Source organism: Salvelinus fontinalis, chromosome 7, assembly GCF_029448725.1.
Source record: "Salvelinus fontinalis isolate EN_2023a chromosome 7, ASM2944872v1, whole genome shotgun sequence".
In the NCBI taxonomy this organism is placed as follows: domain Eukaryota; kingdom Metazoa; phylum Chordata; class Actinopteri; order Salmoniformes; family Salmonidae; genus Salvelinus; species Salvelinus fontinalis.
In genome coordinates this window covers 18222270-18243230 of record NC_074671.1, presented here as the reverse complement: position 1 = coordinate 18243230, position 20961 = coordinate 18222270, and the positions used below count along the sequence as shown (strand labels likewise).

Genomic DNA, 20961 nt, shown 5'->3' with positions numbered 1-20961 from the left:
TCACTTCTCTGTTTTCCTAAGGCTCTTGGCACTGGACTAGCACATGTGTAATATTGAAAAGCGCCATGTCTTTTCCGATATGAATACTATCAAAGACAACAGTTGAGTGAAAGAAAACATTTTATTTCATACCCTGTGAAGAAAAAGCTGACTTTTCAATACTGGCTTCATGTGCAGTTTTACATCTTAAAATACTGTACAAGCTTTTCAAAAGACAACCATAAAAACAAAAGGGAAGAAAATACTTTCCCTCTGAAAATCCACTGAAAAAACACATTCAATAGTCGAGGTAGGCAACATTTTAGAGAGATTTCTTAAAAGGAAAAATGAATCACATTGACAATACAATCGTGCAAACTCAGGCAGTGCAACATCCCCGTATTAACTGATTTCATAAGAATGAGGTAGATAACTGATTTCATAAGAATGAGGTAGATATTAGTGGTTGTATATTTGAGGTAGATATGAGTGGTTGTATATTAGTGGTTATACATTTGAGGTAGATATTAGTGGTTGTATATTTGAGGTAGATATTAGTGGTTGTATATTTGAGGTAGATATTAGTGGTTGTATATTTTAGGGAGATATTAGTGGTTGTATATTTTAGGGAGATATTAGTGGTTGTACATTTGAATTTACAATTTGGTCTTCCGTAAACATTGAATAAATGTGGACACAGAGTTAAGTTTGTACGAATAGGTCATTCTTATCCCTGCATTGCACTTACAATATGTTTGGTACTGGTTTGATTTGAGTCATAGTCAATAATGGGGATACCGTCTGAGAGGGGGTCCACTCTGCAAGGCATACTGACCAGCCGGCTGGTGAGACGACTGATTGGGTGGACCCAGCACATCAAACACACTCTTATTGGGCGGTACTGACTGGAGCATAGTGTCCAGGTCCATTATGAGGGGAGGGCGCCCGCTGGCTAAGAGGGGCCAGTAGGCATGACCTACAAAATGGCTGGATGTGACAGGAGACCCTCCGTAACCATACAGAGGCATCCCCAGAGGCATCAGAGGGCCTCCGTTAAAACGCATGCTGGGCGGGGCCACAGCATTGGGCGGTGTGTACTTGGCATATGAGGTGGGAAGCTCCCAGGGAGGGGGGCAGCCTCGGCGGGCAGTCTTGTGTGGAGGGGGCCTGCAGTCCTCGTACCCATCTGATCCTGCCTCGCCCTCGGGCACCTGCTTCCCGCCTTGCGACACGCCCCTCCAGTCCTCATCGGATGACGAGGCGGGGCTGACGGAGCTCGCTGAGGCGCTGCGGGCGGAGGAGGAGTAGCGAGCGCATGGAGGAGGGGAGGGACGAGTGTGGGGCTCGACCCCCCAGCAGTCCCTGCCCCTGTCGGGTTCTCCTGCTTCGCTGGCCGGCCTCAGGCTGTGGAGGAGGGAGTCAATGGCAAAGGACGAGTCCAGCTTGGGCCGGTACAGCTCCTCCTGAGAGAGGGAGAGTTGTCTGGTGGGTATGGGGGATAGAGCAGTGAAAGAGGGGCCGGGAGGGGGGGTTGTGATGGGTCCTCGGGGTAGAACAATGACTGGTGGTGGGAGGGCCAGGGGCTCCGCATCTAGCTTATGTTGGTGCCCATGCAGGATGTAAGGAGCAAGATCCTGGGCGAAGATGGTCTCATCCTGGCGTGACACAGCAGTGTTCTGCCTCTTGAGGAGCTCCAGAGGCACCCGGCTCACTTCCACGGCCCAGAAGTTCCCCTTCCCCTGTGGCTTCCCAGGATCCTTCAGTACCTACAGGGACCAGGAGTGACAGACAGCGGTGAGATCAAAAGTATAGTACAACCTGAAAACCAGTCAGACAGGATCTCCCCAGTTTCACATCTCATAATTTGCTCGAATGATTTGCTTCATCTAATGTTTTATAAAGCACTGCGGTGGCTTTCGATAGGCTACACAGGTAGTCTAGTGGTTAAGCGCGTTGGGCCAGTAACCGAAAGGTCACTGGTTCGAATGCCCGAGCCAACTAGGTGAAAAATATGCCATTGAGCAAGGCACTCAACCCTATTTGTTCCTGTAAGTCGCTCTGGATAAGAGTGTCTGCTAAATGACTAAAATGTAAATGTAATAGGTATACTTGCTTGTAGGTTGTTTGGATTCTAGAATCAAAAGTATAATTGAGCCCACTGATTGACATAACAATAAAGAAGACACTTAATAAGACACACCTTAACAAAGCAGTCATAGGAAGAGAGGTTGTGTCGCACTGAGTCCCGCCAGCCTTTGTAGTTCCCTTTGAAAAAAGGGAAAAGTGTACTGATCTCCTTTAGAATCTGGGGAGAGACAATAAGAAAGGAGTCAACTTGCATCAATGGGTTTCTGCATTAAACAGTCAAATTAACAGACTATATTAAAGAGATACTGTATATGATTGAAAACATGATTGCAGCCTTTTCATAGGCCTATAATACAAAACGTAAGATGACCTGTAGGACTGATAGCCTACACAGAGAGCTATCATCGACTATGTTTCTTATCAACTCAACCAACTCCAGCTAATACATCTCAGTGTCTGGTTTCACTGTATGCTGCTATCCTTAACAAAACAAACCCAGAAAAGCATGGCGGTCACTGAAGTGGGCCAAGAGGTTACTAGCTTACTCTGTTTAGCGTCAAATGATTGTACTGTTCTGTCTGTTTAATGCAATCGAACTTCGTATACCTACCCCTACAAAGACCGTTTTTTAAAACCTGCGATCAAACAGAATCCCCGATTATAACTTTTTAAATAATAAAGTATATCAACTTTCTTTGCTGAAACTTAAATAATATATGAAAATAACAATGATTAACAGCCCAAATGTACACAAATAACCATGCGTAATTTGGCCAAAATGTACAATTTATTCTAAACTCGCATGTCCGCACACCCTCACTTTACCTCAGACAACGTAAGCTTCTTCTCTGGAGAATTTTGGATGACCATGGCAATCATTGCGAGGTAGGAGTAGGGTGGTTTGGGGTAGCGCTGATAGTTTTTTTTCTTTCCACCGTTGGCATTTTTCTTCTGGTCCCAAGATTCCTCCTTGATCGGCCCATCTTTGTTGAGCTCGGGCGACGGCTGGTGGGATGATCCGGGCGGTCCGTGGTGGTTTGGCAGCATCGCTTTATCCATGGGCGCTGTGGCCCAGCTGGACTGGGCAGGGGCAAGCTTTTCCAGCCGTGGAGGCTGTTGGACTGGCACCTGAGTCGAGTAGGAAGGCCCGTGTTGGGCTGCAGAGCTCCGCGCTGTGGCAATCAGAGGATGGATCTCTAAGTCAAGTTGATGGTCGTGGTGGCCTCCCAGGCTAGGAGAGCGCAGGTAGGAGAGCGGGTGGTGCCAGCAGGCTTTGACCCCCCCAGTGCTTTGTCATGCTGATCATCCAGGGGGCTGCACTGTCGGGCAGGAGGGGGAGGGAGGGAGTCGGTTCGTAACCTCTGGCAGACTGTTGGCTCCAGGCCACCTCTATTTAAAGAGCAAACAATTAACAGCTTCATGTAAATCCCGCTGCGTAATCGAGGAGAGAATGGAGCGCTATCTGCGGGCAGAACGAGGGGGGGGGGGGGGTCTGTGTGCGAGAGAGAAAGACAGTAAATCTGTAAATAACCCCACAGACAAATCAACAGGCAATTTACCACAGCGATCCTTTTGGCAATGGTGCCCCAAAACTTTTATGCAGCAGGTGCGCACGGGAGTGAGTTTCTTATACCCGCACAGATTATCCAAATTGTGTTGTGTTGTATATCAGTCCACTTGAATGTTGCTTTTGAATCACCCTTACACAAGGCATTGGGGGTCATAATGAGAAAGGTGTCCTCCACAAACCCCATCTTATTTTCTTAATTGTTGAGACTTGCTTACAGTAAGCACAGATTGTGTAGTGATGTTCCAATGTCACTAGTATATCAGTCGCCAACGTGACCGTTATAAAAGAGGTAGGAGACTCCAGAGATTTGAGAATGAAAGTAGAACGTTTGAGTGGGGGGGAGGGAACGAGAGTGGCCCACAAGCAGAGAGGGAAAAACAAACCGAGGAATTTTGGGTGAGGCTTTCATTCAATCAACAATTTATGGCAAGCAATATACATAGCACAGCTAATATACAAACATTGAGGGATTAACACCCTCGGCCCACTAAACAGATACACTGAATGAAGATAGAGATAATGTAAATTCAAAATATTAGGCGTACTTCTCATTAATTGTGTTGCTGATTTGTTGTGCCATTGTGACAAATTGTCAACTAGTGGCCCAAAAAGTAATAGATCACATTTGGCTATAGTAACTGCACGGAAAAAATAGGCAGTCCTGTACACCATATTTATTACAAAACAATATATTGTTGTAGCCTATTATAAAATATATATTTTTTATCTAAATATATGGCTCTGGGTGTAATTCTTAAAATGTGGCCGATTGCATAGTCTGAAAATATATAAAACAGTAGGCAGACTAGCCGAATGGGCACTGGCAGTAGCCTGCATGTGTCAGTATAATTAAAATAGATGTTCTTATTCAAAAGCATATTAAAACTTCTGAGAGTACTCAAACGCAGGGACTGTGCAGGAGCGTACCAGTTGGGGTGTAGGCTATTTGCGCACAGTAGGAAGTCCCTTGAGAATATGCAGTGCGAGTCCAACGTGAAAGAATAGTTTCGGGAATCCATGTCTCTTTTGTGAAAGTTAATGTAGTGCTAATGCCCAAGCCTTTACTTCTCAGCAAGACCGTGAAAACAAGTTGGATTAGCCCGATTTTCATTGGCAGACAGACTGATCGTCTCGTTTCAGGGATGGCCTACTATTTAGCGTGCGAGGACATACAATCGACGATTCAACACCATCCATGATCGCCAAGTGGTGGGGATATCATCTCGTTCCGATTTATGCACAGGTTTAATTTAAATATAGGCAATGCAGAAGCGGTTAAAGGCCACATGATGAAGGCTATCTAACCAAGTAAAAGTTTCAATTAATTAACTGGGTCCATTGAGACAATTTAGCAGACCAATATGGGGAGAAAATTGCACTTTCTAATAAATACATTTCGAATAAATAAATACATGTATAATATATGAAAGTGTGAAAGGAGTTTTAGCCTATTGTGTGTCTTATGTAGCCTAGGCCTGAAGTGTTTTTTTTTATGTCAACCATCATGTCTTCGATCTTACCGTGTAGAAATCGAAAGTCAAATGTTTCAAATTAGAGTGAAGATGGTATGGAAAGGTACAGGAGACCGTTGTGCATTCATGCTGTCCTCACCTGGCTTGGCACATGTTCTAATTGCTCCAATGTGATATCTCGTTTTCAATTGGTTGTAATCTATTATGAATAATGTTTTTGACACGTTTTCCATGACAAACACAAATTTGAAAGTATTATGAAACTAAAATGTCCTTGGTTCATTTGGTATTTATAGAATAATAATGTGATATAGTTACTAAAGAAGAACTAAAATTGTATTCTCTGCTGTTCAGAAACTCGTTAGGACATTGGAGTAGAGACAATGTTCAGGCCAAAATAGATACTTTGGTATTGTGCCCTGATTACTGTTAAGATGAGAAAATGAAGGATAATAGGCATGTCCAAAATATTACTGCTCTCTGTAGTAGGCCTAAAAGTCAATAAATGTGCAGTGTTTTTGCAGTTACACTGCGGTGCAATGAGGATCTCTACAAAATTACAGAAATTATACAGATATATAGTTTGTCTGAAATACTACCGAAATAAGTTCACGCCATTGTATATTTTAAGAGTTCATATCTGCAGTTTTTGTGAGGTTTGCTAACAAACATAGAATCTTAAACTTTGACAAATATATTCAAGTTGCACACTATTCTTTATTCCAAAGTTGTGCAAAACAGGTAGATTTGAATAGATGCTGCAATCACTTCCAGGATGTTGAAGAGACAAAGGGGGTTTTGGTTGGATAGTGAAAACGGTGTGCCAATGAATAGAGTGGCCTACAGGATTGGAATGGGGTGTACAGATGTCAGGACTAAAGAGAGTAGGCGTAGTCCTGCTGGGAGATAGGAGTCTCTGTCTTTGTCCCCCTGAAGCTTTCAAATAAGGGACAAATTCCATGTCTGAATCAACTGCAGACATTTTAAAGGCATTCTCAGTCAGGATGCACAATCCTCTGGTTTGGATAAGACAAAGACAAAGTTTTGGTGTGAGAAACAGAAATTGAGGGCATTGCACAGCATGGATGATCCACATGAACAAAAACCATGCAATCCCAATATCCTATTTAAGTGATCTTGAATCAGTACACTTCATGAAATAATTGTCATCTTTCTTTTCCCGAGCTTCCTATTACTGATCATATCTAAACAATGGTGCCTCAACAAGTACAATAAAATATAATTTCCCCACCGATCACAGAACAATTTAGAAAACACAGAGATTGCATGATTATATAATTCCCAACGCATCAGTCATTGAGTGAAACACTACAAGAGAAGCTTCACATCTCCTGTGTCCAGTCCTCTGCAGAATGTTACTCCAGTGTTGACCGGGGAGGTCAGTAGTTCAGCAGATTGTCCCCGCCTGGGACTTTTCCCAGGATTCTCTATCAGTCTAACCTACCTCGAGCAGTCAATGGACCCTTCACATAAGCAGAATAGGTCTACTACATTTTGATTAAGGGCCTACTATATATGAAATACATTTTGGCTCAGGACCTACTACATTTAAAAACATTTTTTTGATTCAGGTCAAATTTACTAGACCATGTTAACTAAATCTCATCAGATGAACATCAGACGATGTTTTGATTCTTATGCAACTATCTGACCAGCGACCACCAAATCACTCCCTTCTCAGTTTTATTATCATGCCCTTGCTATGTTCATTCTCTGATAGATACAACACCCTCCCTTTTTACAACTGTAAAAGATAACATACTGTACCAACCCCCACATTACCTGCTCTGTCTTACGTCAAGAACATATCTTATCACTGATAGGGTAGGAGACTCTTTATATCACTGTATGGTATGTTTCAGGTTCTTTCCATATGATTTCAATCACGTTCAGGTGATAGAGGAGCTCAAAATGGAGCCTTTTTGCATACCCCACCCTACCATGAGACATCCATGTCTTCATCACTTTAAAAAAATTAACGGGTTTTAAAATATTTGATTTCTAACCTTTAACATCTTATCTAAAAACTAGTACACTCTGATTTGTTTTATGTTGCCTAGAAGGCCAGCATCTTGGAGTCACCTCTTCACTGTTGACGTTGAGACTGGTGTTTTGCAGGTACTATTTAATGAAGCTGCCAGTTGAGGACTTGTGAGTCGTCTGCTTCTCAAACTAGACACTCTAATGTACTTGTCCTCTTGCTCAGTTGTGCACCGGGGCCCCCCACTCCTCTTTCTATTCTGATTAGAGCCAGTTTGTGCTGTTCTGTGAAGCGAGTAGTACACAGCGTTGTACGAGATCTTCAATTTTTTGGCAATTTCTCACATGGAATAGCCTTAATTTCTCAGAAAAATAATAGACTAACGAGTTTCAGAAGAAAGTTATTTGTTTCTGGCCATTTTGAGCCTGTAATTGAACCCACAAATGCTGATGCTCCAGATACTCGACTAGTCTAAAGAAGGCCAGTTTTATTGCTTCTTTAATTAGAACAACAGTTATGTAACGATTTTCTTCTTCTTCAGATGAGGAATATGAAGGATCGGACCAAAATGCAGCGTGGTAAGTGTCCATGTTACTTTAATATAACTGAACATGAGAAAATACAAAAATAACAAAGTGAATGACAAAGAAAACCGAAACAGTCCTGAATGGTGAAAACAAACACAAAACAGGAAACAACCACCCACAAACAAAAGTGGGAAAACAGGATACCTAAGTATGGCTCCCAATCAGAGACAACGATAGACAGCTGCCTCTGATTGGGAACCACACCTGGCCAAACACACAGAAACAGAAAACCTAGACCTACAACATAGAATACCCACCCACATCACACCCTGACCAAACCAAAAATAGAAACATACAAAGCAATCTACGGTCAGGGCATGACATTTCAGCTGTGTTAACATAATTGCAAAAGGGTTTTCTAATGATCAATTCGTCTTTTAAAATGATAAACTTGGATTAGCTAACACAATGTGTCATTGGAACACAGGAGTGATGGTTGCTGATAATGGGCCTCTATACTCCTATGTAGATATTCCATAACAAATCAGCCGTTTCCAGCTACTATAGTCATTTACAACATTAACAATGTCTAAATTTGATGTTATTTTAATGGACAAAAAAAAAGTTATTTTCTTTCAAAAACAAGGACATTTCTAAGTGACCGCAAACTTTTGAACGGTAGTGTATGTTGTAGCTTAGAGACCTTATTTTGCGTCATCAAACGTGTTTGTGTTGTGCCCACCATTGGTTGAAAAACAGCATGCTCTTGAATACAGGGTGAGTGTCATGTTTTGGCTGATACATGAACTAAAATGTCAATGAAAACAAATGTTGACTATCAAATGGTACCACAAAGATGGTTTGAGGTCCACACATCAGAGAATGTTGACATGAGTTGGAATATCCATTGTTTTAAAATAAACTGTAAATATTCCATAGAAAACCTATTGAAATTATAGAAATATAGATACTAGAATAGATATTTCCATTCAAGTTGATATTTGATGGTGGGTGGACTGATGGTCAATGGTGGAAAAAGTACCCAATTATCATACTTGAGTAAAAGTAAAGATACCTTAATAGAAAATTACTAATGTGAAAGTCACCCAGTAAAATACTACATGAGTAAAAGTCAAAAAGTATTTGGTTTTAACATACTTTGTATCAAAAGTAAATGTAATTGCTAAAATATACTTAGTGGGGCAAAAAGTATTTAGGCAGCCACCAATTGTGCAAGTTCTCCCACTTAAAAAGATGAGAGGCCTGTAATTTTCATCATAGGTACACTTCAACTATGACAGACAAAATGAGGGGGAAAAAATCCAGAAAATCACATTGTAGGATTTTTTATGAATTTATTTGCAAATTATGGTGGAAAATAAGTATTTGGTCAATAAAAGTTTCTCAATACTTTGTTATATACCCTTTGTTGGCAATGACAGAGGTCAAACGTTTTCTGTAAGTCTTCACAAGGTTTTCACACACTGTTGCTGGTATTTTGGCCCATTCCTCCATGCAGATCTCCTCTAGAGCAGTGCTGTTTTGGGGCTGTTGCTGGGCAACACGGACTTTCAACTCCCTCCAAAGATTTTCTATGGGGTTGAGATCTGGAGACTGGCTAGACCACTCCAGGACCTTGAAATGCTTCTTACGAAGCCACTCCGTTGCCCGGGCAGTGTGTTTGGGATCATTGTCATGCTGAAAGACCCAGCCACATTTCATCTTCAATGCCCTTGCTGATGGAAGGAGGTTTTCAATCAAAATCTCACGATACATGGCCCCATTCATTCTTTCCTTTACACGGATCAGTCGTCCTGGTCCCTTTGCAGAAAAACAGCCCCAAAGCATGATGTTTCCACCCCCATGCTTCACAGTAGGTATGGTGTTCTTTGGATGCAACTCAGAATTCTTTGTCCTCCAAACACGACGAGTTGAGTTTACCAAAAAGTTATATTTTGGTTTCATCTGACCATATGACATTCTCCCAATCTTCTTCTGGATCATCCAAATGCTCTCTAGCAAACTTCAGACGGGCCTGGACATGTACTGGCTTAAGCAGGGGGACACGTCTGGCACTGCAGGATTTGAGTCCCTGGCAGCGTAGTGTGTTACTGATGGTAGGCTTTGTACTTTGGTCCCAGCTCTCTGCAGGTCATTCACTAGGTCCCCCCGTGTGGTTCTGGGATTTTTGCTCACCGTTCTTGTGATCATTTTGACCCCACGGGGTGAGATCTTGCGTGGAGCCCCAGATCGAGGGAGATTATCAGTGGTCTTGTATGTCTTCCATTTCCTAATAATTGCTCCCACAGTTGATTTCTTCAAACCAAGCTGCTTACCTATTGCAGATTCAGTCTTCCCAGCTACAGCCTGGTGCAGGTCTACAATTTTGTTTCTGGTGTCCTTTGACAGCTCTTTGGTCTTGGCCATAGTGGAGTTTGGAGTGTGACTGTTTGAGGTTGTGGACAGGTGTCTTTTATACTGATAACAAGTTCAAACAGGTGCCATTAATACAGGTAACGAGTGGAGGACAGAGGAGCCTCTTAAAGAAGAAGTTACAGGTTTGTGAGAGCCAGAAATCTTGCTTGTTTGTAGGTGACCAAATACTTATTTTCCACCATAATTTGCAAATAAATTCATAAAAAATCCTACAATGTGATTTTCTGGATTTTTTTTTCTCATTTTTTTTCTGTCATAGTTGAAGTGTACCTATGATGAAAATTACAGGCCTCTCTCATTTTTTTAAGTGGGAGAACTTGCACAATTGGTGGCTGACTAAATCATTTTTGCCCCACTGTAAGTATCAAAAGAAAGTAAAAGTATAAATCATTTCACATGACTTATATTAAGCAAACCAGATGGCTCAATTTTCTTGGTTTTAACATTTATGGATAGCCAGGGGCACACTCCAACACTCATACCTAATTTACAAACGAAGCATTTGTGTTTAGTGAGTCCACCAGAACAGAGGCAGTAGGGATGACCAGGGATGTTCTCTTGATAAGTGTGTGATTTGGACAATTTTCCAGTACTCTTAAGCATATAAAATGTAACGAGTACTTTTGGGTGTCAGGGAAAGTGTATGGAGTAAAAGTACATTATTTATTTAGAAATGTTAGTGAAGTAAAAGTAAAAGTAATCAAATATAAACAGTAAAGTACAGATACCCAAAGAAACTACTTAAGTAGTACTTTAAAGTATTTTTACTTAAGTATTTTACACCTCTGCTGGTGACCATCTTTATGGCAGTAATTGAAACTTAAAAATCGAATTAAATGTCCATTTCAATAGTGTACCAGCTAAATTGCAGTAGTCTTAAGGGATAGGTCCATTCTATTCATTATTTTTCTGTTATTGAAATCACACCCACCCTGTATTTAAGAGAATACTGTGTCTCAACCAATGATTTATATATAATGGTTTATATACATCATTGTTCTCAACCGATGATGGGCACAACATAAACACTTCAGACATTGTAAAATAGGGTCTAAGCTACAACATCTGAAAATGACCAAAATTAGAGTTCACACTTTTTTTGATCATTGACGTTGAATATTAAATTACAATGTTGTGTTTTTCAACCCTATTTCTAAGATTTCAAATTTTATTAAACTCAACCGTTAATCTTCCTCAGTGATTAAGACATGGATGTGTCGTGGTTGCCTGACGACAAAAGGAATTATTCTGCTGCTCTACAGTGCATTCAGAAAGTCTTCAGACCCCTTGACTTTTTCCCCATTTTGTTTTGTTCCAGCCTTATTCTAAAACTGATTAAATAGTTTTTCCCCCTCATCAATCTACACACAAACCTGTTTTTGCTTTGTCATTATGTGGAATTGTGTGTAGATTGATGAGGAAAATGTTTTATTTAATCAATTTTAGAATAAGGCTGTAACATAACAAAATGTGGAAAAAGTCAAGGGGTCTGAATACTTTCCGAATGCACTGTATGTTCGCTACATACTTCATTGAGGAGTAGAAACGAACGTCCCTGGGCGTGGCGTAGCGTTTGGCCGGCGCAAGGAGTTTGAGTATTCAGGCAAGTCTCATGGTAGTGTGGGGTATGCAAAATGGGTCGACTTTGAGCACCCCTTTCTCCTGAATGTTTTGGCATTCGGTTCCAAAAAGTAACTTTCTGACCTCTACCATGACCAAACATGTTTGGAAGGTTTTGTTCAAATCTAAAGGGGTGCGGTCAGAAAGTGATTGAATTCATACGACCCTTCAACAATTTATTATTTTGGTAGGCTATATTTTTACAGTGTATGTCATTGGGGGAAATGTTCTGCCCTTGATGACGAGTCCATATTTTTTTGTAAACATACATTTAGATGTACATTATATGGAGCATACGCAGATGCTCCAGGTGGGCTGCAGTATTTTTTATTTTGAACGAATTTTAGCGGAAAAGGTCAGAAAATGTGAGACTAAGTTTATGTAGGATTTTGTTGTCAAATAGTTTGGTGAGAGTCATTATACATTACAGTTATGCCCCATAGTAAACATTGCACTCGGTTTATAGCGTTTACATTTCTAGAGTTTGCTCTGAGCAATGTTTCCCTCTAGTGGGCACCTTTCGATGACAGCGCAGCGGTTGTTATGGAAAAGCATTTCCCCGGAGGGTTGGGGACAGAAAACAGCTGATCGGGTTCAGTCGGGCTGAGAACACGGATACGAGTTCGTGCTGCTGTCAGACTGAATTAACTTCACAGGTAAGCAACAAGTCTTGTTTTTAATCTCCAATACATTTGAAGGTTGACATTTGAGTTACCCAAAGCAAACTTCTACCGGGACTGAATGAGGACGGATAAGTGAGCTGTGTTAACTAACGTTAGCAGGCTAGCGTGGATGCTACCTGACTGGGTTGCTAATTAATTGGCATTACAAAATGTTAATGACTAACAGTTTGCTGTCACGGATAGAGCGGGCATGTTGGAGGTTAGAAGGTTATGATAAGCGATTTTAGAAAAATAGTTGTTTTTGGTCTCAACTTATTCAGCAGCTAGCTACAGAGTTATGTGACCGGAATATAATATAGTCTATTTTTGACTGAATTACTCGCATTCAGTGAAACCAGACAGCCAGCATCCTAGCTAGTTAGCCTGTGTTACCTGGCTGCAGAGTGCTAGTAATCTACTAACATCTACCCAGTGAAGCAGAATTAGCTTACTATTCAAGGCTTTTAATGTATTGGTCTGTCATCAGACATATTGGTTGAGAACAGGTGGGTGGGTGGCATTTCAATCATAGAAACTTAATTAATAGAATGGACCTATCCCTTAAGACCACTGCAATTGAGCATTTCCTGTTATTTTTGGTGGACAACTTTTTAGATGATTGTAGACTGTTGTTAACATGTTCAATTCATTAAACAGTTTACTTGCAATTTTAATAGCTCATGATTCAGTGCCTACTCAGTGTTATGAATTAATATGGTGCAGAACTGTTGTTTTGCTCGCTAGGTACTAGGTAAAGAAGCCTAGATAGATGCATACATGTAATGCCTTACTTTCGAATAGAAATGTAAGTCTTTATTCTAAGTTTAGCCACTTATGAGCTGTGTGGTGGAATTTGTCCATGCATTCTTCTGCAAGTCTGACTTTATGAGTTGTATGTTAGTGTTTTTTTGTGTGTCCAGGACCAACAGGATAGCAACCATAGAGTTTATGTTATAAAAATGCCACTGCCTTAAGATGCAAAGTGCCTTTCTCATTCATATGGTGGCAGTCCCTTCACTAAGGTCCGTGTTCCATTTATTTGTTTACTTCCATTTTATTTGTTTTCATTAAGAATCTTTCTAGGAAAGAGAGGAAGCAAGCAGGTCACATTTCTTATTGTGCTTAGAGATATCTAAAAGTTACAACTACAGCTGGCACAATTAATCGTATAACAGACAATTATGGACAAGACAAAAAAATGGTCTTAATGTATATTAATTTTAGGAGAAGGGGGGGTGGATCAACATTCTATTCAAGTAGATATAATTTACCCAATAGCAGTTTTACATTTGTACATGAAGTTGGTCAAGTTCGTAGTCATTTTACGAGCAGAACAGCTTAATTAAAAAAAGTTCCAAGCAGTCAAAACCATTCGTTTTTAGACCGCGGTGTTGTATTAATTAGGTTTCTCGTAGCTATTTGTCAGAGATGCATTACAAGCAACAACAAAAAGATGTAAAAAAAACAAAACAATTATGACAATAACCTTGGCCATTTGCATGACAATGAATCATTACCCCAAATTCTACAATCGTCACAGCCCTAGTTACAACTAGTACATGTACTTGAGTAGCACTCACACAATGCTGCTGCACTCACAACTGTATGCTATCTCAGATTCTGGAGATCTGAGAACACAATATCCTAGGCCACATTGTGACATGGCACACACACTGGCCTATGTAAACTTCTGCTCTTGCTCAGTGGCTGACTCTTTTGAACGAGTCAGCCACTCTTTTGAAAGAAGGTAAGGTTCTTAAGGTATTTTATCTGAACAGCACAGTTTTCATACAGAACGGAAAGAGGCTCCTACTTAATCAAGTCTTATCCAACTATTGGATAAACAACACTAGCTCCTATTTTCTCTGCCTTAATCAATATAGGCATAACCATTGGGAACAATGTCCATTCTTCAAAGGAGCCAGATAGTATAGCCTTTACTAACCTGGCTGTCATTGATCCATCTCTAACTATTATATAGCCTAATGATCTCTCTCTCTTCCTCAGCTTTGTCTTTTTAATTGCACATTAAACCAATTGCACATTGAAGCTGGGGATGGGAAAACAAGCCTTTAGGAATATTGACAGGAGATTAGACCACTGGGCAGTGGTTCAAGTGGCAGGATCATTCCATAACACCAACCATTGATTCAGCATTGTTAGCCTACATCACAGGTGTCAAACTCATTCCATGGAGGGCCGAGTGTCTGCGGGTTTTCGCTCCACCCTTGTACTTGATTGATGAATTAACATCACTAATTAGTTAGGAACTCCCCACACCTGGTTGTCTAGGGCTTTATTGAAAGGAAAGACCAAAAACCTGCAGACACAAGGCCCTCCGTGGAATGAGTTTGACACCCCTGGCCTACATGAAAGCCACAAGACATAGACACAGTGTACATGGGGTTGGTTCTTGCCTGGCTACCCAAACTCTTTTCTCTGGCAAAACGCTACGCCCAAATGCTACGCCATGCCCAATGATTCTGGATGAACCTCCCTGATGATTTCTAGAATGGTAAATTGGTCCCAGAAACCGATGGGTTGGGTCAGAGCCAGAACACACATGGGTATAGCAGGGTTTTGAGAATTCTTCATTGGCTTTGATACTCTGATTGGTTAAAGATGTTCCAATCGCTGATGGCTTTGTTTTGTACAACACCCCTCATTTTGACTTCACCACTAATGACTTCAATGATGGCCGTCTCAGTGAAGTATTTGAGAACGCTAGAGCAGCGGAAGAATTCAGTTTGAGTTGTCAGGCAAGGTTGGTTCTTTCTGTCCTCTGATGGAACAGAAATACGATTTAGGCCTAAATCTAGCCTACAGGTATGGTCAACTAGGCCTATATCATTCTGACTGTAGCACTACCAACTTAGGCTATGTTTCTTTATTTAATCTTATCGCCTATAACGCTGCTTTAATCAGATCTCAAACATATTTTGACATTGACTTTGTCTCACCAAATACTTAGGCCTATTGGTTATTAAGTAATCCCTTTGTTTGACCTATAACAGTCCTTTTGAAAACCTTACTCTGTAGGCCTTAAACTGTAACTCATTTATGCACAAATGTGTTTTATGATTTGTAGGCAAATTAAGTCATTTGCTTTTTCACTTGGGGACTAAACCACACCAAACACATATGAATGTGTGAGTATTCATAGTGAGGGCCAGTCACTGAGTGATTTGTTCCACAGAACCACCGGCCCTCCTTGCCCACGCTGAGTCAATGACTCATTGATGGTGGCTCTCCTGTAAACCGTTTCAAGCATTTACCGACCAAACTCAAAGTACACCGATGATACATGAAGAACGCAGGTGACCAAACTAGGCTGCCCAGAAGCCTATAACCTGGGTCGTTCCACCTCAAAAATCACAGGAAAGAGGATTTCGGCACCCACCATCTCAGATTGTTATGAAATAGTTTCTGTTAGAAACCAATAAGATTAGCATTCCCGCAACATTATTTTGTTGAAATATAATTTGATATCTGAGAAATGCGTCATTGCATTTTGGTACATCAGAAGTACATTCATTTCCAATGGAGTGCTGCGTTTGCCTTGAAGCATTGCATTGCAGAGGCAGTTGCAGTACGTTCTGTGTGGTGCATGCCCAACCTGATAAATAAAATTCCTATCCAGCTTTTAATATACGGAATAAAAATATAAACACAACATGCAACAATTTAAAAGATTTTACTGAGTTACACTTCATAGAAGGAAATAAGTAAATTGAAATAAATAAATTAGGCCCTAATCTATGGATTTCGCATGACTGGGCAGGGGCGCAGCTATGGGTGGTCCAGGGAGGGCATAGGCCGGACCCACTGGGGAGCCAGGTCCAGACAGTCAGAATGAGTTTTTACCCACAAAAGGGCTTTATTACAGACAAAAATACTCCTACCCCCCACCCCACACACACACACCATGTGGTATGCGGTTGTGAGGCCAGTTTGATGTACTGCCAAATTCTCTAAAAGGACGTTGTAGGTGGCTTATGGTAGAGAAATTAACATTAAATTCTCTGACATCTGCTCTGTTTGACATTCTTGCAGTCAGCATGCCAATTGCACAATTCCTCAACTTGAGACATTTGTGGCATTGTGTTGTTTGACATAAGTGCACATTTTAGTGGCCTTTTATTGTCCCGAGCACAAGGTGCACCTGTGTAATGATAATGCTTTTTAATCAGCTTCTTGATATGCCGTGCCTGTCGGGTGGATGGATTATCTTGTCAAAGGAGAAATGCTCACTAACAGGGATGCAAACAAATTTGTACACAACATTTGAGAGAAATAAGCTTTTTTGTGTGTGTGGAACATTTATGAGACCTTTAATTTCAGCCCATGAGAAATGGGACCAACACTTTACATGTTGCATTTATATATTTTTCCCTGTATACTGGGTATGGCTAGGGTGACGTTGTGAAAAGTTCAGTAGGCTTACCCAGTGGGATGCCCATAAGAAAATGTATGATAAACTGTAATCTGATTGCTGCCAGAGTACAGTTTGTTTTACTATCTATTGAAATATGCCCAGTTGCCTAAATGAACTGAGATCGAGGAGAGAGCGTCCCTCCCAGTCTACCAGTAAATGATCCCTGATTTAATCTTCCCTCCTCTATCGACTGTATTAATAGCCACTCAGCCATCACACACACTAAACTTTAAAACCAAGGTGCTTTTTTCTGCCAACTTCAGCATCCCGCCAACTTTTTGCAGACTTTTCTTTATATATGAAAGGTATTTATGGTTGACAAAGCCTCTACTTTTATTTCCACCAACCAACCTAGTCATGATTGCGGTAAAGTTCGGCTTAGTGTTAACTATAGCCGAGAGGCAGCATATATACACACGGCGAGCTAGGGTACTCCCGTTACTCCTATGTTAAATTGCCTACTTTACTCATAACCCGACAACGGCTGTATGTGTGTGTGTGTGTGTGTATATATACACACACACACACACACACACTACTGTTCAAACGTTTGGGGTCACTTAGAAATGTCCTTGTTTTTGAAAGAAAAGCACATTTTTTTAGTCCATTAAAATAACATCAAATTGATCAGAAATACAGTGTAGACATTGTTATTGTTGTAAATGGATATTGTAGCTGGCAGATTTTTTTTTTTTGTGGAATATCTACATAGGCGTACAGAAGCCCATTATCAGCAACCATCACTCCTGTGTTCTAATGGCACGTTGTGTTAGCTAATCTAAGTTTATAATTTTAAAAGGCAAATTGATCATTAGAAAACCCTTTTGCAATTTATGTTAGCACAGCTGAAAACTGTTGTTCTGATTTTAAAGAAGCAATAAAACTTGCCTTTTAGACTAGTTGAGTATTTGGAGCATCAGCATTTGTGGGTTCGATTACAGCTTCCAAATGGCCAGAAACAAAGAACTTTCTTCTGAAACTTGTCAGTCTATTCTTGTTCTGAGAAATGAAGGCTATTCCATGTGAGAAATTTCCAAGAAACAGAAGATCTTGTACAACGCTGTGTACTACTCCCTTCACAGAACAGAGCCAACTAGCTCTAACCAGAATAGAAAGAGTGGGAGGCCACGGTGCACAACTGGACAAGTACATTAGAGTGTCTAGTTTGAGAAACAGACGCCTCACAAGTCCTCAAAAGGCAGCTTCATTAAATAGTACCCGCAAAACACCAGTCTCAACGTCAACAGTGAAGAGGCGACTCCGGGATCCTGGCCTTCTAGGCAGAGTTCCTCTGTCCAGCATTTTTGGTTTCTGTTTCAAAATATCATTTTTTTATATGACAGCAGTTCCACATGTTCCTGTGACGCAAGTTGTGTGGGGAAAATATAATTTGTATTTTAGACTCAGAGCTAGAAAATGGTATATCATACACTACAGTTGAGGAACAATGGGAAAGTAATTCTGCTTTGAATGTTGATAAACTTGTATCCCCACTTTTGTGAAAATGGCCCTTGAATATTTTTGGGACTCCTACTGGAGAGCTCTTCTTTGTATACACCCATTCAGAATTGTTCACATCCTCTTAAGCCTTAGCCCCACCCACCTCTTTAAGGGTTCATATGTGAGGCCATGTTGTAAACACACGCTATATCAAATAAAATCTACGTTTATTTGTCACATGCACAGGATACAGAAGGTGTTAATGGTACAGTGAAGTGGGTACTTGCATAGTAGCAATGTCAAAAACGGAAAGTGTCCAGATAAAAATATTTTATACATATTTTATTTATTAGATGATGCTTAGCCGACACACTTATCTAAATTGATGGGTCGTGAAGGAAATGCTATAACCACCCCCAAACCACATCTAGCAAAGTGGATGGGGTCACTACATGTCCACGATATACAATAGATGGCTGTAATCACCGCCAGACACACCTGGCTAACTTGATGGGTCATGTAATCATCTGGCTAAGTAGAGTCTTTTGTTCAGACGTAGCTAGCTAGCTAAACAATGAACCGACATAATCCCACCTCATACTACTACCAATACAAACATTGTCATAGCTGTAGTATGAATCTGCAGGTAGCTAAAGCTAACAAACTAGGTTCAATGTTAGCTAGCTAGCATTAGGCTATAACTAGCAATGCAAATGGATTTCTGATTCAAATAATATTACTACACAGATCTTACACAAAAGGTTAGCTAGCGAGCTAGTATATTTTAACTTGTAATAAATTACTTTCTGACTAAATTAGAAACTTATATCTGAAAATGTAACTGGACTCTTACCCGTATACATGGATGAACGCTTCATGGCAGACTGAAACCATTTAACTGTTTTGTTTGAAGCTACATGTTGTTTGGCCAGCGTTGTGCCAAGTCACTCCAGTTCACAGTGACAGTGGCGTGTGCAGAAAGTAGACCATCACATTGTCCAACTGATCTGTCGATAGTGCCTGCTATATTCATGGCAACAATGTTGTTGAGAAAAGTAGCAAAACTTTTGTAGTTCTCTGTGGCTCACGTTATATATATATTTTTTAAATGGTGTGGTAGGCCTCCCGAGTGACGCAGTGGTCTAAGCCGGCCTCGACCGGGAGGCCCATGGGGCGGCGCACAATTGGCCCAGCGTTGTCCAGGTTAGGGAGGGTTTGGCTGGCAGGGATATCCTTGTCTCATCGTGCACTAGTGACTCCTGTGGCGGGCCGGGCGCAGTGCACTCTGACCAGGTCGCCAGGTGTACGGTGTTTCCTCCGACACATTGGTGCGGCTGGCTTCCGGGTTGGATGGGCATTGTGTCAAGAAGCAGTGCGGCTTGGTTGGGTTGTGTTTCGGAGGACGCATGGCTCTCGACCTTCACCTCTCCCCAGTCCGTACGGGAGTTGCAGTGATGAGACAAAACTGTAACAACTACCAATTGGATACCACAAAATTGGGGTGAAAAATACAAACAAAAAAATGTTTTAATGGTGCGGTAGAAAGGACTGTCAACACATACTGAACCGCTCACGTTATAGACAGAAGTTCGCTACATGGCAGACCAATCCAAACTCATCTCCCGGCATGTCCAGCCCATACATTATCTCAGCCAATCATGGCTAGCGGGAAGATTCCTGCCTTTTTCCGTGGTTAAACCAACTAGGCTCGTAATGTATCTATTTTAATCTTATTTATGGATGGAGTAGAAGTTTGTTATTAAGGCACAAGAAAGTTCACATGTTCCAGAAGGCATATCTATCCAATTGTGTTTCTTTACATTGTTTGTAACTTATTTTGTATATAATGTTGCTGTCTCTTATATCCGAAAATAACTTCTGGATATCAGGACTACAATTACTCACATAATAAATATTTACGTTCAAATGCCTCTCCTGTGAAGTAGTGGACGTGCAACATACACCTAGTTTCCTGGCACGAGTCACATGTAGACTGCACAGACCAGTAACTTAATTAAACTCAAAATATGCTATTCTTTTGAAAATACATTACATTCATCGGAGCTGCCTAAACAAATGCATAATGGATTTCTGTGATGGTGTATTTTCAATAGAGTTATTAAAGTAAGCGTCAACCCATATCTGCCTACGACCACTCCCACTCCTAAACTTACCGGCATGTGCACGGGAGATATAAAAGACTTCTCCCGGAAAGAATGTTGTAAAAATGGAACTTTATGAATTGGCTTCTTAAGAACATTGGCCTTTTTTTAAATGTTTTTTTTTTTTTTCTAATATATATATATATTTTAAATTGTACATGAAACAGCGTGAAGTCTCTGATTTTGCAGGTAGTCATTTCTGTGGAAGACTGTTAGGGTAAGGTTGACTTGTGAATTATCTTCGGCAAGACCCAAGCTGTGAAGTGTCAGTCAAAATAAGATGACTCAAGAAATCTGACATTAATTTTGACGTTTTTACAAAAGAGATTTTACATCTAACAAAGATGTTTGGTGCAGTATTTGTCAATGAAAAAATGTGCATGAAAACGAGTCGTCTCTCGTTAAAAAACAACAAATACTTTATTGAAGAATCCCTACTGTCGACGAAGGGGCGTCGACTTCAGCTCCGAACTTCGGCTTGCCTCCAGAAACCCTCACCGAAGTCCAAAACAAAAGCATCACAAAATGTTGTCATAATATTTGCATGAACTCTACCGAACTGTTTCGG

General features: G+C 40.8%; 2 protein-coding genes across 3 annotated transcripts in view; one reads left to right on the top strand and one right to left on the bottom strand.

The window, feature by feature from the left end:
• Positions 1–146: 146 nt before the first annotated feature.
• Positions 147–3388, bottom strand: LOC129858829 (forkhead box protein H1-like). The gene is given in 4 exon segments (XM_055928071.1): positions 147–1745; positions 2180–2284; positions 2893–3315; positions 3317–3388. Coding segments are annotated over 4 exon segments (1569 nt in total). The 5' UTR covers positions 3374–3388; the 3' UTR covers positions 147–761.
• An 8846-nt stretch (positions 3389–12234) lies between these two features.
• Positions 12235–20961, top strand: part of LOC129859144 (protein phosphatase 1 regulatory subunit 16A-like) — a 23079-nt gene continuing 14352 nt past the window's right edge. For both annotated transcript variants that reach the window (XM_055928542.1, XM_055928541.1), the window contains exon 1: positions 12235–12350. The gene's annotated coding sequence lies outside the window, so the exon portion shown is untranslated. The remainder of the gene's footprint in view (positions 12351–20961) is intronic.